The sequence below is a fragment of the Mesoplodon mirus genome, assembly GCF_964341445.2.
Source record: "Mesoplodon mirus genome assembly, chromosome: 11".
Classification (NCBI taxonomy): domain Eukaryota; kingdom Metazoa; phylum Chordata; class Mammalia; order Artiodactyla; family Ziphiidae; genus Mesoplodon; species Mesoplodon mirus.
This window is the reverse complement of record NC_138987.1, coordinates 42408774-42435617: the sequence shown is the minus strand read 5'-3', so window position 1 is coordinate 42435617 and position 26844 is coordinate 42408774. Positions and strand designations below refer to the sequence as shown.

The 26844-nt window shown below is 56.8% G+C and overlaps 1 protein-coding gene across 1 annotated transcript; it reads right to left on the bottom strand.

The window, feature by feature from the left end:
* Positions 1–1601: 1601 nt before the first annotated feature.
* Positions 1602–25557, bottom strand: TTC38 (tetratricopeptide repeat domain 38). The gene is made up of 14 exons (XM_082636059.1): positions 25153–25557; positions 24051–24128; positions 21779–21860; positions 20237–20408; positions 19219–19392; positions 17873–17948; positions 14336–14455; positions 11447–11506; positions 10561–10599; positions 8508–8589; positions 6575–6740; positions 5307–5466; positions 5012–5085; positions 1602–2825 (listed from the first exon to the last, which is right to left on the bottom strand). Exons 1-14 carry the CDS (start codon positions 25183–25185, stop codon positions 2732–2734), a joined length of 1410 nt encoding a protein of 469 aa, XP_082492185.1. The 5' UTR covers positions 25186–25557; the 3' UTR covers positions 1602–2731.
* Positions 25558–26844: the final 1287 nt, after the last annotated feature.

Genomic DNA, 26844 nt, shown 5'->3' with positions numbered 1-26844 from the left:
GTGTTGACGTGACGACCAAACAAAATAGGTGCATCTACCTGCTTTGTAAAGCATTACGGGTCAGTTCTTAATAGCTTAAGAAGCCCCGTCCCTGCCCCGAGGGGCGCCCGGGTGACTCTGGGTGACCAGACATCCTAGTTTATGCCCCTGGACCAGGAGAACCTGTCTAGGGCCTGAGCACGCCCTGCCCTCTGCAACCCCTTTAGGCTTAGTCCTGGCATCGCTGACACCTCGTTTCTATCTGGGGGCTCCCTCTGCAGCCTTCAGCCTCACTCTTTGCCTCCCCCCCCACTGCATTCTGATGTGCTAGTCTCCCCCCTCTCCTCCCCGAGCCTCTGTCCATGGCTCCTTTCTGAGCTCCATCATCTGCTCAGGATCCTGCTTAAGTGGAGAAGAAAGATGGGGCCACACAGACCCAGGTGCAAATCCCAGCTGCAGGTATTGGTCAAGAGCCTTTGCATTGCAAGTTACAGAAAACCAGCTTCAAGTTGGCTTCAGAAAAGGAATTTATTAGCTTGAGGAACAGGGAAGTCCAGGAATGGCCCTGGCTGCTGGCCTGGAAGGAGAGAGGGGCTTGAAGGAGGGTCCTGGGTCGGATTGTCCCCCCAGCGGCCTCTCTGGGTTCCGCTCAGCTTCCAGCAGGCTGCCTTTGCTGGGCCCACTGGCCCAGGAGCTCCACAATTCCCTCTGCCTGCCAGGGCCTCCTGAAGACAGCAGCCAGGTTGGTGTGGCCTGTGCTCAATCCATGGTCCCAAGGCCCGGGTTTGCCTGACTCACAACTACAGGGCCACTGCGTCAGGAGCCCAGAGGGTCCTAGACGCGAGGGCTGTTGGCCCAGGTGTCAGATCCCCACAGCCCTGTGGGCGTCTGCTGGGGGCGAGGGTCCCCAAACACCCACTCCCAATGCTCTTCCCCCCGTATCACGTCAGCACATACTACGTGCTTAGTAAACAAACCAATTGTTAACAAGTTGTTGCTGCTATATCTTCATCCATCTCTTCTCTTGGTCTCCTCCTCTCTTCTATCAATGGCCTACCCACTGTAGATTCGTTTCTTCCTTTCCCCAGTAGATTCTGCTTCATTTTTTAATGCACTCATTCAAGGCATCATTCACCAGTCATGGGTTCACTGACAGGTAGTCAATGCAGGCTCTGTGCTGGGTGATGTGGGGACACAGATGCTGTCCCTGATCTGAGGAGGACACAGCTGGGGAGAAAAGTGCAATAGCAAGGGCTGTGGGGCACCAGCCTGCAGTGGGAGAGCAGAGACCTTCCTGGAGGAGGGACCAGGGTTCCTGCTTCCCTGGCCAAGTTGTGTCTTGCTTGGAACCAGGAGCGGGGAGGGCAGACGGGGCGTGGGCAGGCTCTGTCAGGGGAACTGGCAGGAGGGGACAGCTCAGGATGGGAAGGCTGGCTCTCCCTTGGGTTGTGTCCCTAGCTCCTGGGGATTAACAGACCCTCTCCTGAAATCCCATTGTAATTACTCTGTTCTTGACTCACTGCCCAGCCCCACACCTAAATTCAAGGAGAAGCCTGTCTCCCCAGGACCCAGCCCAGGCCTGACAAATAGGAGATACCCACCCAGCAACAGTTAGTCAAAGGAACCGATTAACTAATTTATTTTAATCCCAGGAATTTGTCTAGTCGATTTGCAGGTGTCTGCTGTCTCCCAGGAGACCTGCCCCCGTGAGTCTCTAGCTAAGTTCAGTTTGCACTGAAGGAACCTGAGAAACATCTATGGGCCAGGATCGCCCCTCACAGCACGGCCGAGTCGGCACGTTCTCCTGAGACCTGCAGCGTGCTCGGGGGTGGTGGGGGGCCGTCAGGGCCAGGTTACCAATGGGGAAGGAGACCGAGGCAGCGTTTATAAAACTGGCTCAGATCTTGTTCAAGCCACATCACAATGCTTTGGTTTTTGCCACAGCAAGGCAACCTCTGAGCTCGATCCTCACACCCCAGAAAGCACACCACCAGCTCAGTGAGTGTGCATTCCTATGCTTAAAAGCATGGCTGACAAAGGAAACCAGGTACCCAAGGCCCCTTTACGAAGTGCAGCTTAGAATAAAGAGAAAACAAGCCCAAACCAGCGCCACCAAAGCCCAGGGAGAAGCTTGAGGACATCTCTGCAGAGACAGCAGAAGGGCCGAGGCCCCAGGCAGCAAGATGGGGGTCCCTCTCCCAGGAAGCACAGGGGCCTGGGGTGAATGTCAGCAGGGCCTCCGCTAGCTTTGACCCTGGGCAAGTCATTCCCCCCCACTGGTACCCTCACCCAAAAGGTCAGACAACAGAACCTGCCTGGAATACAGGGAGGAAGACAGAATGAAGGGGTTTATCCCAGGGGCAGCCTAGGCTGGGGGGGAGGGGTGCCCCCAGGGGCTGCGTAGGAGACTCCCCTCCCTAGCTGAGCCCAGCACCAACCCTTCCAACCCTTGACCGACCAGAAGGTATAAGGGTCCCCTGGGAAAATACAATTTGCAAGGCAAGCGGAACAGCGGTCCTCACCTCAGCCCTGACTGCTTAAAACTGCACCCTGGCCCTTAACGAGGATTAGAAGATTCAGAATCATGTTGAAAATTGATTTCTGTCCCCTCTTCCTGTAACACTGCTGGTTACAGGGCTTCACGCTTTACAGGCCTAATCAACAGGCTCCAGCTACTTGTAACCCTGCGAAGCCAGTGTGGCAGCTGGTCTGATGGCCGGGGAGGCTCTGCGGGGCAGGCGGCCAGGCCGGCTCACTGCAGGAGGTGGACGGCGGCCGCCCTGCGGATGAGTCTCGCAGTCAGCGGGGAGTTGGGCTTCAAGGCGTCTCGCTCCATCAGAAGGCTCCTGGGGAAACAGAGACAGGCTCTGTGTTGGAACCTCCTAGAATGTGGGGGGCGGATGGTCCCTCCACCCCAAGGCAGGACACAGGCAGCACGGGCTGGGGCCGAAGTGGCAGAGAGCAAGATGCTCCCCTTCCCAAGTGGTGGAGGGAGGGGACGGCATCACGGCAGAGGGGACTAGAGGGACAAAGGCCCAGAGGCAGGATGTCAGGGGTGGGGACCAGAGGGAAGGTGGGCGGAGATGTGAGGATGAGAAAGCGTGGACACCAGAGCCCCGTGTGCTCACACTGGCCCAGGACATCCGGTGTTCAAAGAGCATCCTGATGATGCTCCCAGCGATGCCCGAGGGCAGAAAACTTCAGGGTGAGCACATCCCCATGGCCTCGTCTGCCCCAGGAACTTGGGGCCCATCCTCCCGCCATACGGAATGCTGGGACCAGAGGGTAGAGCACGACTGTGGGGATGGGAGGGAGAGCCACGCCTGAGGATGTTCCAGGAAAGCGAGTGGCAGAAGAGATGGTGTGGGAAAAATCGAACTTTCAACAAAGAGAGAATCATTTAAGGCAAAGACCCCAAACAACTGACAACAGCGATTCTGTGTGCTGAGGGTGCGGCTAAGGGGCCGGGGCCTGGCACTTGGGGCAGGGACACCATGGCAGGGGGCCAAGGGTTTCCACCTTGGACGGGAGGGGAGCTGAGCCGTGTGAGGATGGCAGGAGGGCACCAGGAGGGGGCGTGCGTCACCCCAACAGCAGCAGGCTCCCCTGGCACTCCCAGGGGCAGACACCCTACTGCGCCCCCCGCCCCCCAGCGTGGACCTTGTCACCCCACCCATGTGCTGGCCCCAGCTCCCCCGCTCAAGCCCACACCCTCCTCTCTGTCCAAAGGGTCCCACCCTCCCTGCCCAGCTGCCAGAGGTGCCACACCAGGCCTGGAGCTCCCCAAGCGGCTCCACCACTAGAGGAATGCGTGCAGTTTTGCACGTGGCCACAGAGGGGGACAGCAAGGGGCACATGTCCAGGGTGCTCGAGGGTTTGACCATTTCTAGCGTGTCCATCCAGACTCAGGTGTGACACGGCGTCCACACCTGTTTCACCAGCACTTGCACTGCTCGCTTTGGAACGGTCGTCGGGGCAGCTGGGCCCTGCCCACCGTGGGCCGCCCGTGCCTGTGCTTGGACACTGGCGCTTTCCACCTGACCTCTAACCTCGAGCGCCCAGCAAGGGTCTCCTGGGCCCCACAGTGCAGCCTGGACTTGCAGCGGCAGCTTCACTGGGCCTCATGACACCCCTACTGCCCACCCGGCACCCCTTGGCTCCCCTCTTTCCCCTCGGCATTCCAGGAGGGCCTAAGGATGGGGGGGGTCACATCTCACCCCAGAAGCATAGGGGCTGGTGCAGGTCGAGGTGAATGGGGTGTGGGACAGCGAAGGCTGCTGGCGATGGCTGGCTTCACGGGTAGAGCTTTCTTCTTGGGGTGCCCCTACCCTGACACCCCCAATCCTCCAGCCACACCCCTCCTCCTAACCAGATCACCCCTGGCCTGGTTAAACTCGCTTGGTTTCAGGCCTCCCTGAGAATGTGACCTCCATCAGGCACCCTCCCTCCCGACCCCCGCCCACTCATCACAGCGTCTTGGGCAATACGCCCACCCTCGTGGCAGTTTTACACATATTTGTGGGATTGGTTGCCTCGTGTCAGTTCCCACAGGAGAGGTAAGCTCCACGCAGCCTGGGCCTGGGTCTCCTGCCCACCACTCCCCTCCCCGCCCCCGGCACCCAGCACAGGTAGGAGAATGTGAGCTGAGACCCAAAGGATCGGTAGGTGTCGGCAGGTGCAAGAGAAGAAAGGATGTCCCAGGCAGAGGGTGTGGCACGTGCAAAGGCCCAGGAGCCTGAAAGAGTAACTGTAGCTCACTGTGGCCAGAAATGAGGAGTGGGCTAGGAGGGCAGGAGGGTGGGCCTGGGGGTGGGGGTGGTCAGATCCTTTGGTCAAGTTGAAGACGCTCACAGGGGGAGAACCAGGCACCCCCGTAGCCTCACATCTCTGCCTCAGAGGTGGGCACCACCTCGGGCCAAAGGAGATGGGAGCCTCTGGGCACCTGGAAGCCTGTGGGGAGACCCCCGAGTGAGAGGGGGCTGTGCTCGGGGTCCTTCCCAGCTGGGCTTTGGGACCAGAATGAGGAACTCACCGGGCCACGTTCTTGTGGATGCCGGACGAGCAGTTTAAGGCTGCGTGAATCAGTAACTGGTTGAAGACGTCTCTCTGAAAGGTCAAGTGGGCACGTGAGGCTCTGTGACATGGGATGAGGGATAGGGATGCCTGCCTCCTCCCCGCTGCAGGCTGGCCTGTTCTCAGGGACAAGCTTACTGGGGGGTGTGAACGACAAGGACTCTCCCACACTGGGGGCGCCAACACCGCAGAGACAGAGGCTGTGGGGCACAGGGGCTCCCAGACTGGCCCTCGCGCTGCAGCTGCTGGCTCACCTGGGCGTTGCTGCCTCCGATCTGGACAATCCGGTAGCGGATGGGCAGGAGCAGTTCCACCACGCCGTCGGGGTTCCCGCTCTGGGCCTCCACCAGGGCCTGGCACAAGGGCAGCCCCACGTCGCGGGCCAGGAGGTGCTGGTAGTTCTCCCCTGGGGACCTGCCAGCCCGAGAGGGTGCCCTCAGAGTCCTGCAGGGCCTCGTGCTGCGCCCCCCACCCTGACTCTGGCGCCTGAGGTGGGGGCTGTCTCCTCCTCAGCCTGGCATCCCTGGCTCCATGCCTGACACAGTAGGTGCTTTGATCAGGTGACCTGACAGAGGACAAGCCGCCAGGGAGGGGAGAGAACTGGGCTCTAAACTCAGTTCAACTGCGACGTGGCCTTGGGCAGATGCCCCACGCCTGGCCTCGGTTTGCTCATTTGTAAAGTGGGAGTAGCAGTGCCGCCCTCGCAGGGCAATGCAGGTAAAGGCTGGCACTGGAGTTGGCGCCGGCCCCTGGAGTGAACAGCTGTGGCAGGCTTTGTCTTCCCATTGCCCTCAGGTGGTGGTTGATCTGGGTCGTGAGGGCTGGGGGCCTGAAGCTACGTCCCCAGCCAAAGCCCGCAGTTCATGCAGTTCAGCCCTGGGAGGAGGGGCAGGGCAAGAGGCCGTGGGTGGCTACCCTCCCCCAGGCACCCGGGACAAACCACCAGGGCTCATGGGTCCCACAGCTCTAGCCCTACAGGCAGGAGACGAGGGCTGGCCACCTCCTTGGTGGCCTGTGCAGTGCAGAGCCCGCTTCCCTGGACTCTCCCTGGCCCCCGCTGTGATTGGGACCGGCTCAGGAACTGTGCTGGGTGTGTGTCATCACGTCACTGCCCCTCACTCTCCTACCAGCCTGTCCCAGCAGATGAGGACACAGGCTCACGTCAGAGAGCTGAGGCCCTGTAAGCGGCGGGTCTCTCTGGTTCCAGGGCTTCGCCGCATCCCCTGCGCGTGACACTGCCATTGAGGCCTAGGGGATGGAGAGGCTGCTCTGTGTCCTGGGGGAGCCAACTATACCCTCGCAGGGCACACCCCGCGGGGACGCACGCCCAGGTGGGGGGTGGGGATTGGACACCTGGGGGCACACAATTGCGGGGGATGCACACCTACAGGGACAAACACCCAGGAGGCGCACACCTGCGAGCAGCCCTCCAAGGGTGTCTGTGCAGCTGTACCCACCAGTGGGGCCTCCAGCCCCCCAGGGCCCTCTCAGCAGCCCTGGTGGCTCCGGGCCCTCCACGTACTCGCTGGCATCCCGCAGGGTGGTCAGCAGTTCCTGCGTGGTCCGGGAGTCCCCAGCGCCCAGGGACGCCATCAGCAAGTGTACATCGTTGAAGAGCAGGATGTGGTCTTGGCTGTGCTTCTGGGTCACAGACAGGACATCTTGCCACCGCTCACCCACAGACGCCCCTGGGGACACGGGAGGACACCCGCAGGCCTGACACGAGCGCTGTGCACACAGGCCTCTGGCACCCACGGGTGGCTCCAGGTGACGAGGCTGGGTGACGCTGGCAGGTGGTGTCTGGCCTCGGGCTTAGGCTTTGGGGGCCGGTTTATATTAACTTTGTTTGATCATAAAAGCGGCAGACGGGTAAGGTAGAAAGCAAATTAAAAAAATAAGAAAAGCTATGGAAGGGTATTAAATGAGGTCTCTGGACCCTTTGACAAACCCCAAACCACTTTAAAAATCCTTCCCCTGGTTCTCACTGGGCAGGCACCTGACACAGCACAGCACAGCGGAATTCATGAAAAGCATCCTTCCGCCTCTGGGTCTGGATCTCCGACTCTGGACAGTCCCTCCGCTGCTCCACTCTCCACCACCGCCTCCCGCCTCCTGTCCCTCCCGGCTCCTGCAAGTTTTACCCGAGTTTTCCTACTGCTCCTAGCGGGCTCCTCCCGTGACCTTGTTGTTGCCCTTGACTTCCGTTTCTCCGCCTGTCAGTTGGACGCAGCTCTGAAGTTTCCACTCTGCATGCTGAGGGAGCAAGCGGCCTTCCTCTTCCCTCCACCGGCCCCGAGGCACCCATACCGTGCCTCCCAGCCTCCAGGCCGGGCCCCTCCTCAGGCGAATTCAGGGGGGCCCAGGCTGCGCCTCCACAGGCGAAGGGTCAACAGGACTCAACTGCCCCCAGGCCCCTCCCCTCTCCACTGAGTTCCGGATGGTTTTGGCTGGACAGAGACACAGGCCTCCACCAGCCTGGGTTCCGGTGTCCCGGCCTTATCCCCTGGACGGCCGTGAGAGCCCCTCACTGTTCTCCCAGCTCCCCACGGATGCCCCGGCCTCCAGCCCGGCGTCCCCTGGCTCAGCCCCCCTGCTGGACAGAGCCCGGCCAGCCCTGCCCCACGGGCTCCCCGCAGACCCAGATGAAAGCCACACTCTTCCCCTCCCTCCCCAGCTCTCAGCCGCCTCTGCTCCTCTGAGCGCACGGACCCCACACTCCGTCACTCATCCCCATGACAGGCCACCGGCTTCTGGGTCCTGGGGGCTTCAGATAGGCTGCTTCCCACCTGTAACATCCTGTCCTGTCGCCACCCGGCAAAACCCTACGTTCCCTTCCATGGCTCACATTTCACCTCCTCTAGGAAGCCTTCCCAGAGCCCCCGGAAACAGCCAGTCCTGCCCGGGCTTCATCCCCACTGACACAGGACCTACAGTGGGTACACGTTTGGCTCTGATGAGCCTGGGGGAGAGGGGAGAGCTATCTGGTACCCCAGTGGTTGGCCATAAGCCTTCCATAGCCCTCAGGGCTATGGGCAACCCCATCCAGGCTCCCTGAAGAGCACTGCATGACACTGTTGGGAAAACCCTCCCTCTGAAATCCCAGGGAGTTGAGAAACTGACGTGGCACCCAAAGACAGGTGGCCAGGCACCACCGTGCCGTGCAGGCCTGGCAGGTAGGCTGTGGGAACGGCAGGTGCCAGCAGGATTCGGAGCCTGAGGCCTGCACACCGAGGAGCGGAGGGAACTGGGAGAAAGGGCAGCAGTGGCCTGGCCCACTGGCCTCAGGCCAGCTGGAAGGCAGCCGCAGAGCTGGCACCTGAAGCCGCGCCGACCCAGGACCAGGAGTGGGCCCTGGAGAAACTCGCTAATGCGCTCCTGCCGGCCTGAGCCCAGGCCGTGGCACCGTCCCCTCAGGTGGGAGGAGAAGAGCCAGAGGAGAAGGCCAGACCGGGTACCTTCCATCTGCAGCCGGTAGAGCATGGAGCAGCTGTCCACCACGTCCAGCATTGCCCCGGTGACCCGCAGGCTGGGGAGGATCTGGAAGACAAGGGCACAGAGGGGATGAGGGGCTGCAGGGACGGCCAGAGTCCACCCATCTGGGCTGTGTGTAGGGCCTGTGCAGAGCCAGCCCTCAGCCAACAGGAGCCACCACCAGTGTCCCCTCCACCCCAACTCCCAGGGCCATTCCCCTCTCCAAGGGCCTGGACCGCTCCAGCTGCCCAAGGGACACTGGACAGACTTGAGAAAGAGCCCACCGCACTGGCACCTGGGGGAGCACCTGCCGGGCCCTGGCACCTGTCACCCCCTGCCCCCAGCCCTGGACTATGATGGCAGAGAATCATCTCGCCCGACCACGATTCCACATTCAGCTGGTCTACATCTCACGGCACACAGCTCTTGTCACCCTTCACTCTTTACTACGAAATCCCGACAACTCGAGAGGATGATTTATAGGAAACTTTACTGAGTGTTTTTCTCTGGGGTCTAGATCCTCAAATTACAGGCATTTTTGTGACCCCAGGCTCTGCTATTAAGCCCATGGTGGGGTCCCCAGCAGTTGCAAGTTAGGCTTTTTTTCCCCTCTTAAACATACCTAGGGGGTGGAGGGAGGGGGAATAGGGAGTTAGTGTTTAGTAGGCCAGGAGTTTCAGTTTGGAAAGATGAAAAAGTTCCAGAAATGGATGGTGGTGATGGCTGCACAACCACGTGAATATACTTAATGCTACAGAAGCGTACACTCAAAACTGATTAAAACGGTAAAATATGGTATGTATATTTTACTACAGAAAAAAGAATTCCTGGGGGGCTTCCCTGGTGGCTCAGTGGTTAAGAATCCACCTGCCAATGCAGGGGACATGGGTTCGATCCCTGGTCCGGGAAGATCCCACATGCCGTGGAGCAACTAAGCCCATGTACCACAACTACTGAGCCTGCGCTCTAGAGCCCGTGAGCCACAACAACTGAGCCCACGTGGCGCAACTACTGAAGCCCACGTGCCTAGAGCCCATGCTCTGCAACAAGAGAAGCCACCGCAATGAGAAGCCCACGCACCGCAATGAAGAGTAGCCCCCGCTCGCTGCAACTAGAGAAAGCCCGCACACAACAACGAAGACCCAATGCAGCCAAAAAAAAAAAAAAAAAAAAAAAAAAATTCCTGGGAGTTCCTTACGATCTAGTGGTCTAGGGTTCAGCGCTTTCACTGCCATGGCCTGGGTTCAATCTCTGGTCAGGGAACCAAGGTGCTGCAAGCTGTGCGGATCAGCCAAAAAAAAAAAAAAAAAAAAAAACTCCTATGGGCAGATCAATGTTTTTAACCAAAGAAGAGCAATCTAAAATGACTGGAGGTGGACTTCGCTGGTGGTGCAGTGGTTAAGAATCCACCTGCCAATGCAGGGGACATGGGTTCGAGCTCTGGTCTGGGAAGATCCGACATGCCGGGAGCAACTAAGCCCATGCGCCACAACTACTAGGCCTGAGCTCTAGAGCCCGCGGGCCACAACTACGGAGCCTGTGAGCCACAGCTACGGAAGCCCGAGCGCCTAGAGCCCATACTCTGCAACAAAGAGAAGCTATCACAATGAGAAGCCTGTGCACCGCAAGGAAGAGTAGCCCCTGCTCTCACAACAAGAGAAAGCCTGCGTGCAGCAACGACGCAGCCATAAATAAATAAATAAATAAATTTCTTTTTAAAAAGAACATACAAATACATTTAAAAATAAAATAAAATAAAATAAAATAATAAAATGACTGGAGGGAAGCCTGAGATTTCAGAGATGACCAAATGAGATGTGCTATCTACCAATGCCCATGGGCAAACAGAGTCAAATCCCATTCTGGGTTTCGACACCGCTCTGCGAGAGAATCAATGCCGTGAGGTCTTACACAGGAGCTGTGCTCTTGCTCCAGCTGTGGGTCTGGCTGGGGTAATACTGATTGGCTCAAAGATCTGTTAGAGACTGAAGGGTAAATCGCTGCAGTAAACCAAGTCGGGTGCAAGCGTGGACTTACGTGGTCATCATAAATGGTCAATGCGGCCTCGTATTCACCCTGGAAAAATGAAGTTCCCGGATTAACACGTGGAGGAGGTGAAATGTGATGCTGAGACATGAATTGCAAATGGCCTCGACAAAGCGCCCGCCCCACAGCCGTGGTGGGTCTCAGGATGGGAGGAGAGGAACCCACCTCTGCCCCAGCCCTTCGCTCCCCCGTGTAGAAGACACAGCAGCAGCTGCTGCTGCTAAGGGAGCCCTTTCTGCGAAAGCATTATTCTTCCTATGAAGCTCTTGTCAAGCGGCTGCCAGCTTTTTCATGTGTTTCTTCTAGGATAGTTTTTCCCTTTATTTTCCTTACTGCCCATTCAGTTGGGTTCACTGCGTTCTTGGAGACACTGTATCACTGCATTCTGCCTGTGATTACAGGGTCCTCGCCTTCCAAGCATTTCTCTTTGGACATTTAGGGAGCTTCTAGATTTTCTCTACGATAAACTGTAAGACAAACCCTTATAAATGGGACCCAGTGGTGGAATCACTGGGGTCAAGGTGTCCCCACACCCTCATTGCCACTGGGGCAAAGCATTCGGAGGGTCTCGTGGTTCATTCAGCTACATCCGTGAGGTGGGAGCCTAGCAGTCCACTACAGAGGCAGGCGCTCGGGCTACCCTGTCTCCACAAATGGCACACAATACACATGATTTCCAAGTCCAGACAGTGCAAAGTACCTGAAGTAGTTTAAGCCTGAAAAGCTCTTTGAAACCATGAATGCTCTGTTGCATCAGGACACCACTGAAATGTGCAATCACACCGTACTCCTCCACAGGATACAAAGTACAGCAAAAGGTAGAAAAATACTTCTTTCCTTGGACATCTTTATAGGATAAGACAGCCGGTCATCTTACCTTTTCAATCAGATATAAAGCCCAGTGCCAATAATTATGACAAGCAAGCATATCAGAGTCCTGGGGAAAGAACGAGAGAATGAGAGAAAAATCTGACAGCCTGTTGGGGGGAGGGGGGAAGCAGCTGTTGTTTTGTGCCAATGCAGAGCGCCACAGCTCTGAATGCAGGTAACACTTCTCAGGCACCCGCCCTGGCCGGCCTGTGCTGGTGAGTCCACGCCCCATCTTCTCCTTTGGCTCTGAGCCTCGGTGAGTGGTGTGCCTGAATTTTCTGAGGATGCTGAGGCTGAGGCAGGCTGGCATCTTAGCCCCAGAGCGAGAAGGCAGGAGAACCAAAGCCTCACCTTCCTTAGGTGTGGAGTGGAGAAAATGAATAAGTCTATCCAAATGGCTGCAGGGGCCCACTGCATCCAAACAGTGCAATGCATCCAGTAAAACCCTACGGATCAGTGAGCCCAGGGCCAAACTCCCTGCAGGTCCTGTCAGAGCCCACAGAATAAGGGGAATGGGGTGACATCTAGACGGCTGCAGCTGGTACGCTTTTGGCCCTACCATGAACACTAGCCTACGGGGCTGCGGCTGACACTTCCTTCTCTGCCTGGATACCACCTCCCGTCTCCTGGAAAGGAACTGACGATGCCTCCTCCACGGCCCACGTCTACCTGGCACCTGTATTTGAGGGTGCCAACCCACCCAACTCCCCCCTCCCTTACAGGCCACTGTAGGCCTTGGCGCCTTTGCTTACGCTGATCCTACATCTCCCTGTCCTCTGCCTAGCAAACACCTACTCGCCTTGCAATACTCAGCTCATACGTTGCCTCCTCCAGGAAGCCTTCCCCGACTGTTTCTCCCTCAAGCCCAGTTGGGTGGGATGTCTCCTCTGGGTTTCCACATCCCCAAGAATGCCCCTGGCATGGTGCGGTCATGCGCTGCTAGGTAACTGCTCGCTCCACTTGACGGGCTTTTTGAGGACAGAGAGGTCTGGGTGGGACTCTCAGTAGGGTCCCCAGGGTGGGGCACAGCCTGGCGCAGTGACTGGAGACTGGACTGAGCCACAGCCAAATGCCTGGGGCAGGTGCTGGAGGAGGAGGAAAGGGAGCCCCAGGCCACATCGTCCACCCCAGGGCTGTGCAGCCAGGCCAGAGGCTGGCAGGAGCCACTGCAGGGACGTATGCAGGCATCAGGGGACGAGCGCCGGTTGGAGATGGCCCCAGCCACCTCAGGCTGCCTGTTACAGTCGGACTAACACCGATGGGGACTCCTTCGGGACAAGGGCTTCACAGTTGTTGCAACAGCAGGTTTTCAGGTAAGGAAACCGAGGCTCAAAGGGATCGCGTTCTCGTCCTGGGGTGGAGCCAGGCCTCAAGCACCCAGGCCCAGGAAAATCGGAGTCTGGGAGCAGGAAGTAAGTGGAATACAAATGACCTGGCCCTGGCCAGGCCTCCACGGCCTGCCCCTCAGAGGACACAGCAACTCTGCGCTCCCTCCACCCAGACTCAGCACCTGCCGGGGAGCCTGAGGACAAGGGTCCGACCCACACTGTACCCCCACCCCCACCCATGGCCTAGCTCATGCCCAGCGTTCGGGGATCCTTAAAAAGATCTGGCGGCTTCCCTGGTGGCGCAGTGGTTGAGAATCTGCCTGCCAATGCAGGGGACGCGGTTTCCATCCCTGGACTGGGAAGATCCCACATGCCGCGGAGCAACTAAGCCCGTGAGCCACAACTACTGAGCCTGCGCGTCTGGAGCCCGCGAGCCACAACTACTGGGCCTGTGAGCCACAACTACTGAAGCCCGCGCGCCTGGAGCCTGTGCTCTGCAACAAGAGAATCCACCGCAATGAGAAGCCCGGGCACCGCAACGAAGAGTGGCCCCTGCTTGCTGCAACTAAGGAAAGCCCGTGCGCAGCAACAAAGACCCAAAGCAGCCGAAGAAAAAAAAAAGATCTGAGTGTGAATCTAATGAGATTATAGTTCTCAAAGGTTCTCTTACACCAGTTCTCCTGCTCTACTTAATACCCCTCTTGGAGAAGCCAGGAATCTGCCTTCTTGTAAATTACTTCTTGCTGGCCTGTCCTAGGCCAGGGACCTGCTGGGAGGAACTGAGGTGACCATGCCAGTCCCCTGTTCCCTGCCTGGTTCCTGGTCTCTCCGTGGTTTGCTCAATCACTGAGCATCTGCTGCCCGGTGCCAGGCCCTGGCAGAGACTCACTGTCGTGGCCGGCGGTGCCCTGGGAAGCCCACCATAGCACAGAGAAGGGCAGGGCAGCAGACCGCACCTGGACAGGTAGCCAGGCTGCATGCCAGAGACAAACTCAAGGACAACAGGTGTGTGCAGAGGGAGGGCCACAGCGGCTGGGCGCAGGCAGGCGCCGGGGGTGGGAGCAGGGAGGCCCCTGGGTGTTAAGGCCCCAGGAAAGGGTCTGGAAGGGCTTGAGGGGTCTGGATGGCACCCACGCTGCTGCCTCGCCAGGGCCCTGACCCCACACACCAGCCCCACCGACAGTGGCGGGGCCGTCATCCCTCCCGTCAACCCCTGGCTGCACCATGTGCTCCCTGAGGACGCTCTCTGGTTCTGGGGTCTGTGTCGAGTCTGCTGGCCAGTGAGCTCACAGTTCTCACCCCTGGTGGGCTCTCGTTTCCCCTTTCTCATCCATTCCTTCTACAACCTCAGGCCACAACCAATTCTAGAAATACCTTCAAAACATCAGCAGATGTTGGGAAGCTGTGGGGTTCCCAGGGGATTCGGTGGCTTGACAGAAATGCCTCCAAGTGGAAGATGAGTTTTCCCCAGAACTAAGCCACGCCTTGTAACTCCATCTGTTAATCCCTGGCTTAACTTGGGGGAACAAACAGAATTTTCCAGGCAGGTGGACGGACAGGAATCGTACCTTCCAGTGGGTTTCTGAGCGCTGCATGAACTCCAATCCATCCTGGACCTCTGCTTTCATCTCATGAATATGGGCGATGGTGTGCACCGACCACGCGTCCGTCGGGTTAACAGATAAAGCCTACGTGGCGGGGGTGTGGGGGTCAGGTGGGGGACAAGTCGAGATAACGTGGGTGAGTCAGGCTGCCCGGTGACAAGGCATCCCCAAGCCGTGCAGGGGCTCTGCCTCAAAATAACGACCCCAAAGACCAGCCCGTTGACCAAACACCAGATGCTGCCAGAGAGGGTATCACTGCCCATTTCACAGATGAGGAAACTGAGGTTCAGAGAGGCTAAGTGACTTGCCCGGGCCCACACAGTTGGGTGGCACTGGGGTCTCTCCAAAGCAGGGGCTCATCCAAGCCCCCGGCCCCCAGCCCCCTGCATACAGCTGAGTCACTGCCCAGTTTCCCCTGTGGTGAGACTTAAGGCCGCCTTCCTCTCGCAACTGCCGCGGAGGCCAGTGGACACTGAGTGTGTGTGCTCCAGGGGCTCTCGGCTGCCCCTCCCGACTAGCACACATGCAAGGACCACATGTGTGGCTTTCCGGGCTCGTTCTGGTATCACTGCTAGTAACAACAAGAGCTGCTCCGATGACTGTTGGACTTGACGGTGACGACATGGCAGGTGGGACACGAGGTCCGACTCCCATCTCACGGCAGGTAGGTAGTTTAGCTCATGGTTACTGAGCGCCTACGGATCCTGGCACAGAGCAGTAAGCCGAGGCTCACCATGGGCCTGTGGACCATCCACACGAGCCCAGGTCCTCCACACCTGATCACGGGGTCCCCCCAGCCCTGCCACCTCAGGCGCCCACGCCTTTCACAGAAGCAGAATTGGGAAGGCCCAGTACCTTCACCCCTGGCCTGGCACCTGCTGTGGGGTCTATGCTGGCAGGTGGTCCCCAGCAAGCCCCACCTCCCTGCTGCAGCCCTGACTTGCATGGGCCCAACCAGTCCACGTGGGGACACAGAGAAAGGTCACATCTGTAGGGAACGATGGGCAGCCCGGGGCAGAGCCCTGCAGGACCAGGACCCTTCAGGAGACCCCAGGGGCACAGCTGAGCAGGCTGAAGGGACCTGCTAAGCACGCTGTGGAAGGCAGAGGCTCGGGGCAGCAGGGCCGCTCTCATCCCCCTGCTAGGATTAAGCTCCCCACCCCTCGCTGAGGGGTTCCTGACCGTCTCCCTCCCAAGGTTCCCTGGGACAGAGCCTACAAGGCCAGAGCGATCCGGCCCTGCCTGCCCCCAGACTTTGCTCCCAGCACCCGGCCCGCCCGCCTCCGCCCTAAGTCTCAGTCTATCAAGTGCTCCATGACCCTGAACTCTGGCTGCCGCTCTCCTTCCCCGACAGCTGCCCTTTGCTCTTCCTGCCCTGGGCGTTCAGCCTGCAGACAAGGCCCACGCGTCACTATTGTGAGGCCTCTCCAGACTCCAGTGGAGCCTGTGCAGCCCACCCTCACTCTCCTAGAAGCCTGGCCTTGCCCAGTAACCATCTGTGGTGGGCTGGTGCTGGGGTCAGAGTGTGGGTGCCTGAAGGAGAAGGGGCGTGAAGGGAGCAGAGGGGGGCACCCCGTGCCACCGCTTCCTGCTGCTGGCGGGTGTGAACCTGCACCTTTTGGTCACTCTCTGACTTCTTGAACCATCCTGCCAGCCCTCAGGTGCCCACATAGACGGCACCCAATGGGAGGGTCCAGCTGCCAAGGCCTCCAGGGCAACCTTCCTACAGCTGACCCCCTGGATGATGGCACCTGGTCACCCAGGCTGTGGAGCCAAGATTGCTGTGAAGCTCCCTGTGCCCCTCGGCGGCCTGACTCAGGGCTAAAGCACAGACCCCATCATCCTACTGTCAAATCTGGGCTCTATTCTATAAGTAGAGTGGTCATCAGAGACCCCACAGGCCCTGTGGGCCCCCGGAGGGTGCCAGCTGTCTCCCAGGGAGGGGTGCTGGGAGCCAACTAGGGCAAAGACTTGGGGGGAGAGCCCTGGCTGGGTGCTGGGGAGCAGGTCTGTCCAGGCAGCATGAAGGACTGTGCTCAGGTGGCCTGGGGGACTGTGGCTCTGCCTTCTGTGAGCTGTATGGCCATGGCCTTGGCCTCTCTGGGCCTGGTCGCCCTCCTCTGGGCAATGAAGAGTTCAATGCCCCACTGCAGAGGATCGAGCCGACAGGAGCGGCGTGTACACTGAGTGCCAGCCCTGAGCCAGGCACAGGAGTGGTTGTCACCCCCTTGTGCGTGGCGGCCCCTCCCTGGGACTCAGTTTCCACTCCCGCGAGAGGAGGAGCTGGAGAGGGCCTCTGAGAGCCAGAGATGCTGAGGCTCCCGGGCCTGCAAGCGAGGGACGTCCACGGTGCCAGCCAGCCCATCTCCACCAGCAGGGAAGGAGGGGCCCGGGCCGGCAGCAAGCGCTTAGCATCCCACCCTGTTCTGTACCCTTGGCCGCTGCTCTCTCCGGATGGGGGCGGTGCTCAAGAGAAGGGCTGGCCAGCAGGACCCCAACGCCAAGTCAGGGCCCACTGGAAGCAGTCTGATGAAACAAAATTTATATCTTAAGGCAGGACAAGAAAAATTGAACATCAAGTTCTCTCTCTGGGCTTGTTGGAGCCTCCTCCCTCCCTCCCTCATGTGCAGTGTGCACGTGTGTTACACATGCACCAGTGCACCTCAAAGATGGGAGTACCTGCTGGACTGTAAAGGTCAATTCTTCCCTTTTTTCTGATGCCAGCAACGTAAGTTCTTAAAAGAACGTGTGCTTCCCCAGCTCTGCAGGGGGTCATGGTGACTCACTGCTTGCTTTGTCTGTGCTTATCCAGACTATGTATCCTTGGTGACCTCTACGTAAAATATCAGGATGTCATTTTGATGTATGATCCTTTGTCTCCAAAAGGCAGATGACTGTATGACTGTACCTTTGAGTTCTAACAGGCTGAACAGTTCTCAGAACTTTCTGAGAAGCTGCTTCCTGGGTTACAATCCTCAGCTTGGCTTGAATAAAATTCCCTTTTTTTTGTTGTTTTTTTCTTAACTTGATAGTTCATTGAATTTTCAGCGACAAGCCTCACTCATCACTCATCTGTCAGCTCTTGGAGGCTTGGTGAAGTCAGTGACACTTAGAAACGTGAGGTCCCAGGTGGGAGAAGTAACGCTGATACTTGCTTCCCCACCTACAAAGTCTGGGTCCAGCAGCGCAAACTGTGGGCCCTGGAGACACGGAGCTGGGGGCATGCAGAGCTGCCACTCTGTGTGACCCTAAGCAAGAGGGGTGGACGGAACCTCCCTGGGCCTCATTCGCCTTCATGGCCTGGGTGGGGAGTTTGCTGAGCAAGGCGGCTTTGCAAACCCAGGGTGGGGAAAAGGGGAGGGAGCTGCCCTATCTGTTAACATGAGCCCTCCTGGTAGGAAACGAGGTCCTGAGTAGATGGGGTGCAGCGTGCCTGGCGTGCTCTCCTCCACCTGACCCCACTTCACAAGGGCTCAGGCATCTCAGGAAGGAGCCACTTACTTCTTTGGCGAGCTTTTCTGCCCGATCGTAGAAGTTGGTTTCCATCAGTCCAAAAGAATAGATGCCTTTCACGTAGCTGAAAACAGAAGAAAATTATTTTTTTTAAAAGTGCACTAGAACCGTTCAACCCTCAACATGACCCATGTCGGTCAAACTGTGTCTCCCCCAAAATGGTACGTTTAAACATACGCCCTAACTAGGAATTAGAGTCTTTGCAGATCATCATCAAGCTCAAGTTAAGATGAGGTCATCCTGGATTAGGGTGGGCCCTATATCCAATGACTGATGTCCCTATAAGAGAAAGGAGAAGGAGGAAGGTTTGGACACAGACACACATGGACACACACACAAAGGACAGACAGTCATGTGGAGAGAAAGGCAGAGACTGGAGTGATTTCAGACTTGCCAGTCCCCACAGTCACAGGAGCCAGTTCCTTAAAACAAATACCTTCCCCCCCATACACCCGACCCTGCTCCATATATATATGTAAATAGGATAGATATAGATACAGATATACACATCCTATTGGTTCTGTTCTCTGGAGAACCCTGACTAATACAGCTCTTCAATCTATTAGTCCACTTGACCTTCACAACAATCCTATGACTAAAATGCAACGGAGGTGATCATGTGTGGTGGTCCCTAGGGCTGTTCATGGTTAATCCAGGCCTCCCTCTCCTCCCAGCCCAAAGTAGAGTTGCACTTCCTGACCCCCTGTGAGTGGGTGACTGGATTTGACCAGTGACTCGGGAGCTGCAGGGCACACCCTTCACTCTGAGCACTAATGCCATTGTGAGTCCCCCAGGAGAGCTCTTTTCCCTCTTAGCAGCTGGTGTATCCCGAGAGCAGTTACTTCATCAGCTGGGATCCTGGAGGGCAACAGTGGCAGGGGTGTGGAGCCTCAGCTCTCCTATGATGGACAATGAGAAACTAACCTTTGCTGTAATAAGCTTCGGAGAAAAAGATCTAGAGGATGTTTGCTACTGCGGCAAAAATTATCTTGTGCTGACTGGTGCATAATAGTACTACCTCATTCCCAGGACGGGATAAAGATCAAATGAAGACGTGAAGCCTTTTCACCTTTTTTTTTTTTTTTGGCCAAGCTTCGCGGCTTGCAGGATCTTAGTTCCCCAACCAGGGGTTGAACCCACACCCCCTGCAAGGGAAGCGTGAAGTTCCAACCACTGGATCATCAGGGAAGTCCCACCTTTTCACTATAAAGAACTAGGAAATAACGACAGTAGTCTCACTAGTTTTAGGGCAGGGCCAGGAGAGTTGCCATGTTTTTAGGGCAGAGGAGAGAGACTAAGAAACAGAAACGATGTGATTTCCAGCTGGCAGCTACCTGCTAAGGGGGATGTCGGGTGTCCAGAAGGGATAAATTCGAGCCACAGAATCTCTCATCTGTTCCTGGTAGCCCAGGTAAAAATAGGCATCGTGGGAAAATTTCAGGGCCAACATGTCTGTCGGGTAGTCCTGGAGAATCTGTTCCCACAGCTCACAGGCTTTTGGAAGGTTCCTGGAAGCCAAGAGAAGTTTCTCAGCAACACTGAACACAGTTCACACACGAGGAGTGGAAAAGGCTTAATTTCCTGCCAGTGTCACAGCCTGAACTGAACTGGTTAAAAGATACATGTAAGTTTCTACGTTAGGTTGTGGCTCAGAAAATTGAAAAGCTTCAGTGGGAAGTTTTACTCTCTAATTCAAGAAAAAAAAAAAAAAACTAGTTAACAAGTTACCAAAGACAATTTCACCTGAGACCGTGAACCAGCTGCAGGAAGCCTGAGAGGTGGAATTCCACCCCTCTGCTGACATCCGTACCCACTTGCCAGGAACACCAGGACAGAACTCTGTCACTGCTTCAGAACGCCTGTAGCATCAGCTCAGGTCACCCAGCTCTGCGGGCATCTCTCCTGCCCAAGCAGACACAGGGGCTGTCCTGGGGGCAGGCATCAGGGTCAGGACTCCCACACACAGCGGGACGGACAGCCGTGGGAATGACAGATGCTCACAGGTGTGTGAGGGCCAGGAGCATAAGGGCGAGGGTTTTCTTCTTTCTCCTATCTCTTACCTATTTCTGTACTGTGGTCCTACTATTTTTGTAATGAAAATAATAACCAATTTATTTAACGAAACACAGAAAGTTGCTTTGCATGCTAACCTGGGAGTCCTAACCAACCACGTCCTCATTCAGCAGTCAGCTGAGGACACAGCAGCAGGCAGGGTGCGATTCTCAATCAGGCGGGCACGGGAGTCAGGGTGAGAATCCCCCCGAGGCCCCCTCCGCATGGCGTGGGGGCGGCCCGTGGCATCACCCAGTGTGGCCTCGGAGCACCAGCCCCTGGCCCAGGGAGGCCCCTCACCCCTTGGCAAAGGTCTCTACTGCAGACACGTGCAGCCGTTCCCGCTGCGTCAGGGGCTGAGTTTTGGAAATCTCCACCATCGTCTTCACAGCCAGGTCCAGCTCTTTGTCCAGCCTCACGGAGCTTCCGGTGCCAATGAGAATGAGGCCATTAGCGATGGCGTGGCCCAGGGCTGGCGGAAGGTGGGAAAATAGCTGGTGATTCGGATGGTCCCACCCAGCCCAGCCCAGCCCCGCATGTGAAATAAACACCCAATGTCCCAGGATGGGCAAGCCAGGTGGCCGCTAGGGTGTGTCCCCACCGCCAGTCCAGAACTCAACTCCTCACCAGGCTCATGGAGGGCATTCTGGGGAGTGCCAACGTGTGGAGCACCTGCGCCCCCTCACCAGGTGAACTGGTTAGGGGCTGCCTATGGGCTCCTCTGGAGCCCCGCTTGCTTCCCTCTCAGCTGCTACTGTCACTACCACCAGCACAGGGCCTCCCAAGGGCCACCGGGTAGATGCTGGTCCCCAGGGGGGGACTCCCGGGGGGCCGGTCCCCAGAGGACAGAAACCATGATCCTGTCTTGGCTGCTCTCATTGGCTGAGAGCTTGGGGGCCGAGGAAGATGGGGGTGCGCCTTGTGGCCCTTGTAGCACCCTTGCTGGCAGGTGTGCTGGCCCCCAGGTCTTACCTGGGCTTCCCAGCCCCCAACTTGACAGAGGAAGGGTATCCGCTGGCGTTTGGAATTCAGTCCTTGGCCCACGCCTGGGATCTAGGACCCAACCACAGTGCCAGGACCACCCATGTGGCCCCTGCTTCTGACCTGGGGCCAGGGTCTGCTCGGAGAATCTGAGGCCACGCCTGGACACTGGCTCCCGTGACAGCTCCCTTCATCCCCTATTCTTCGCCCCTTGCCCTCAGTGGGACCTGGCCACAGTGGGGGTCCCTGCTGCCCTCCTGTCCTCAGCCCTTCTGCCCAGCCCAGAACCTCTCCCACACTGGGCCACCCTCCTGGGGTTCCAGAATGCACTGGGCTGACCCCGTCCGTGTGCCTGCCACGCACATGGCTTGCCTGTGATGGCAGCCTCTGTCACCAGGTCGGCCCTCCCGGTCACAGCTGCTGTGGGGTTGGCCTCGCTAGTGCCCAGAGAGGCTGCAGTGGCCACTTCTTGTGTTCCGAGGGGTCCAGGCTTTGGACTGAGACAGACTTGTCTGATCCCAGTGCCCCAACTACCAGCTGGGTGGCTGTGGGTATATTTCTTACTCTCTACTCTCTCTGAATCTCAGTTTCCTCATATGAGAAATGGGATCAGTGTCTTCCCTGCACAATTGACGTACGGTTAAGGAGAACGTTTGAAAGACACCTTCTATGGAACCTGGCATCTTTACGGAGCAGCTGGTACTCGAAGCACAGTGGTGGCTATCACCTTCCCTCCCTCCCAACCTGGTCACTGCCACCAGCCCTGCCCTCCCCAACCCAGCTGAGTCCTGCAGTCAGGGAAACAGTGAGGGGCTGGACTCGTGAAACGGAGCTTCTCAACACAGGGAAAGCATCACTCACCGAAGGTCGGATCTGCTGCTTTGAGCTTTGACAGGCAGCCCTCAATGCCACCAAGGCTCTGGTCATTGGTCCATTTTACGTACTGAAATTTAAAAGGTTAAACAAAGCTGTCCCCAGGGAGTTTTTAGTTCATGTAAATGAAGGTTTGTTTCTAAACCTTGATTTTTTTTTTTCTTTCTAGAACACTGGTATTTTCTGGACCTTAGCTCAAAGAAAACATAACTGGGTTGATTTCATATGAAGAGACTGAATACAAGGAACTCAAGGCACATTTTCTAGGGCTGGTGAGGCCACCATTTCCAAAAAAGAAACATCTAAAGGAAGGTTCTTCCTGACAGGTGACCTGCCCACAGTGTCGGCCTCGTCAGCCCCAAGAGGGGCCTTGACATTGGGTACCAAAATAGGAACCTTGCTACTTCCTATTCATTCCTTTAAAAAAGAATCACAGTAAACATTCATTATAGAAAGGAAGAGGCATGAAAGCCAAAAGATCAAAAATATCCTTAATCTCATCTCATTATAATTTTTGACAATTTGGTGTATTTGTTTCTAGTCTTTTTTTAATGCCTAATTTTTTAAAATAAATTTATTTATTTTATTTATTTTTGGCTGCGTTGGGTCTTCATTGCTGCGTGTGGGATTCTCAACCACTAGGCCACCAGGGAAGCCCCTAAATTTTTTTTTAATATTTATTTATTTTTTGTCTGTGTCGGGTCTTAGTCGTGGCACGCGGGATATTTATTTCGTTGTGGCAGGTGGGCTTCTCTCTTGTTGTGGCACGTGGGCTTTTTTGCCCTGTGGCATGTGGGATCTTAGTTCCCCGACCAGGGATTGAACCAGCGTCTCCTGCATTGCAAGACAGATTCTTAATCACTGGACCACCAGGGAAGTCCCAGCAAACACATTTTAAATGAAAAATACCTGGCCCAGGTCTTAATTTTTAAAAATCCTAAAACCATTATAATGCATTAGATTTTAGAATGTGCCCTATCAGTTGTCCAACTTACATCTACACAGAATTAGCACATGTATTTTAACAAGACACAAGGGAGTTGGCACAGAGACGCAGACGCACAGCAGGGGCGGGGAGAGAGGTGGGGTGGCTGCCGCTGCACTGGGGAACTTTCCCTGCAACAAACTGTGCTCTGCAGAGGCCAAAAGTTGCGGGAAGGGGACAAATAGACAAAGAGCTCAAATGCACACAGTGGAGGTCCTTGGCAAGCTGACGGCATTTCACCAGTTGTTTCTTGTATGGCCCTTATGTTTCTAGAGGCTTCCCTGGCCCTTATGCTGCATGGACAGAATCAGTAGGTAGCGATTTCACTGCCCTTGAAAAAGCCCAGCTCTAGTTTTCCATCAGTGTGTCTAGACCTAGGTGCATCCTGCCGCTCTAACTCACTGCAAAAGTCAGCTCAGCTCTCTGGACCTCAGTTTCCCCACCTGTCAAGCAAAGTATTTGGACCTTACCTCTGAGACTCCCCTAGTTCTAAGACTATAGGCTCCTTCACTGGTGTTAGAAATGACTGGTAATACGGTGGAAGGTCTTAGAACAGCCATAGGTGGGAGCAGTATATTCACAGATTAGCCCCAGGAGAGGGGCCCCATGCCTTAAATGGAGGAGCCCCACACCAAACCCTCAGCACCCTCACAGGCCAACGCCTGCCACCTGGGGGACCTCTCAGCCATGCCCTGGGCAGGCAGAACTGTTCCCACGCCCTGGGGGTAGAGGTACATGGATTCCGTTGCAGTCGATTTCTCAAGTCTGCATGCAGTTTAAAAAGCATCCATCACTTTCTGAGACATCGACTGTGGGGCTTTGGAGCGACCTGAGCCATTGGTCCTGTGCAAGCATGCTTCAAAGCATTATGAAGAACGTTCAGGTCCCCGGGAAGCCCTCATATACTCAAGTTTACCAGAAGATTTGGGCAGGAATGGGGTTAACGGGCTGCATTGCTTATAGAATCAGGATAAAGATGTAAAGTTTTGAAAGCTTCGAGTCCCGTGCCTGCTCACGTCAGCACTGACCAGCTTTACTTGGAGAGCACATCAGCTGACAGGCAGTTTGGTTGTAAACTTAAGCAAGCTGTGTTAGCTGGAGCTAGAACATCACTGTGCACGTGTGGAAGTACCATTTACTTGCAGCACGAATAAATGCAGCTGTAAGATGCACCCAAAAAAATGTTTTCATGAAAATAAAAAACCATTCACCAATTTAAGAAACCGCCCTCTGGACCGTTACAGAAGGGGCCACCACTTCTCTCCACGGGCATACCTGGGTCAGGGTGGCATCAAACAGCCTGCAGGCCTCGTTGCTTGGGGTTGAGAGAGGCAGCCCGGCATCCTTCCAAGCCTACACACAGCAAGAAGGGGTCTTATTCCATGTAGCCCTCCAAACAAACACACACACGAACCCCAACCCCCAAGCACCGAAGATGCTAATGCCTATCATCCTGCAGGTATGGGTTCCCATAAGACCCATCCCTGTGGGGCAGGCACAGACTCCCAGATTTCATAGATGATGCGGTGTAGAGAGAGCTGAGCCCTGGGGGGGACAGATCCTGATGCAAATCCCAGGGGCCTCTAAGCAGCTGAGTGCCCTCAGGCAAGGTCCTCCCTCTGACCCCTGTCTGGCCCCTCTGTGAAATGGGGCTCTGGAGGATACGTGGGGTGACTGTAAAGTGTCTGCCAGGGAGCAGACGCTCAGTAAGGAGGAGTCCCTGATCAGGCCGCAGGGAGGTCTGCCAGGGCAGAAGAAGGGCTAGTGCTGGAGGTCAAAACCAGGAGGGTGGTCCTGCCACCTGGCTGGCGAGGTGCCAACCACCAAAACAATTCCTCTCATCTCCCCATTTTACCAGATAGTTCAAACCTTCAGGAAACATCTCCAACTAACTGAACTGTTCACTGTAATCGCTGTCTCGGTGTCTTGCCAGGGGCGCACAGACAGGCGACTCCCCGGTATGGAGAAATGACCTTTACTCCGGCCAGCCCAGCGGGCGGCTCCTCGGAGTGGCTGTGCGCAGGTCCCCTCGCTCCTCTGAACGCCCCTTCCTCAAGTGCAAAATGGGCCCAGGCTTCCTGCCCCCGCGGGTCCCGTGGGAGACCCTCACTAACGCCCAGCGTCCCCGCTGTGTCGCGCCGGTGTTAAGGGGCTAAGCTTTTTAGGAGGACCTGGGGTCTCCGCGGGGCGGGGCCCCGCTCCGCAGATATTCCGGAGGCGGGGGTCACAGTAGGGTCCTCTGGTCCCTTCCGTGCGCCTCGGACGCGTGCCCGTCTCTCGGGGGCCGTGTCCCCGCTGGACCCCTGGCAGGGCTGATCCCGCCACCCACGGGGTCGTGGGGCCGCGGGGGACCCGGGCGGGGGCGGCCTCCGCATACCTGGCAGTCGCGCAGGGGCGCGGTTGCGGCCATAGTGCTGGGTCGGTGTCGGGGGCGCGGGCTGCGCGCGCCGCCGCGGGCTTCCGGATTGCAGGCGGGGAGTCGAGGCCCGGGGGCGAGGCGGGGCGGCCCCCGCTCTCCGCTCGCTCACTGGTCCGCTTCGGACACACCCACCTCTCCGGGCCGGGTCCCCCGGGCGGACCCCTCCGGCTCCTTTCTCCGGGGCTGCGGGAACTCGAGTCAGCTCGAGGCGAGCAGCTTTGGTGTGCGCCCCCGCCTCCCCCATCTGACAGGGAGCCTGGGGCGGAAGGGCCAGAGGGCGGGCCGGGAAGTTCCTCCCTTTGGGGACCCTCTGGGAGGGGACTGCAGAGTCCCCTGGGAGGCAGAGGAGCCCTGGGACAGCGGTCACTTTCAAGCTCTAAGAGTCCCACTCGGCAGCCGCGCGTGCGTCAACACATTCACAGAGGTCATTTTGACCTGTGGTCGGGCCTTGCCCTGCACCCTCTCCAGGGCAGAGGTTGGAGGGGCGGGTAGGGAGAGTGTCTTTGAGACCAAAAAAATGTGAGGTGACATTTTCCCTCCCCTTGCCCTCACGCCTGCAAGTAGCAGGGCCTTCTGGAGGCCCCTAGACCTGTGCCCCTGCAGGGCCTGGGCCTGGAAGCTGGTGTTGGCTGGTGGCAGCAGCTTTGAGCAACCAGTGGGATCAGGGGCTGTGGTAGGCAAGCCCTGGGTGTGGCCATGGGTGTGCAACCTGGACAGTCGTACAGGGCCTCACACTTAGAAGGGCCCCGTGCTTGGTGGAAAGCTCAGCTGTTGCCATCTTGAAATCCTTAACAGTTTTTGAACAACGTCCCCACATTTCCATTTTTCACAGCGCCCTGAAAATCATGTAGTCAGTCCTCTGACAGCCAGTCCATTAACAAGTGCATCTCTTCTGAATTCCCCACTGCTCACCACCTCCACCATCACTAACCCTAAACTGAGTCAGGACCAGCTCACTTGCATACCGAATGTTCTTCCAGCAGTCAGGCCTGTCCCTTTGATTTCCCTGGACCCCACTTAACTGGCCTGTCTCCTTTCATTCCTGCCCACCTACAGTCTATCTCCCTCACAACAGAAGGATGCTTCCCAACTGGAAATCAGATCAGGGCCCTTCCCTGCTCAAAACCCTCCAAAGACTTCCCAACCCACTTGAGATAAAATTCAAATGTATGATCGTGGGCTCTGAGGCTAAGCTTGCTCTGGTCATCAGCCATCTCTCCAACGGCATCTTCTACCACTTTCTCTCCTCTCTGCTCACTCCAGCCCCACTACTAACCTTCTCTCTCGGTCCTACCTCCACGCATTTGAATGTACAGTTCCCTGTGCTAGTTCTGCCACTCCCTAGCTTTTTGTGAGCCTTGCTCCCTCATTTCTTGCTGATCTGCCGGCTCAGATGGTGCCTCCTCCAAAAGGCCTTCCTTGACTCCCCTATCTCATCCTCATGTCTTATCTCTTAACCTGCCTTATTTTTCTTCATACCATTTATCACACTCAAAATTATACATGTTATATCATGCCTGGGTTATTTTTTATTGTCTCTCACCCCCCATTATAATGGAAGCTCCTTGAGAACTGGGCCTGGGGCTGATGCCTAGAAAAATGCCTGGTATGTAGTAGGTGCTTGAGAAACATGTGTGAAATGACTAATGC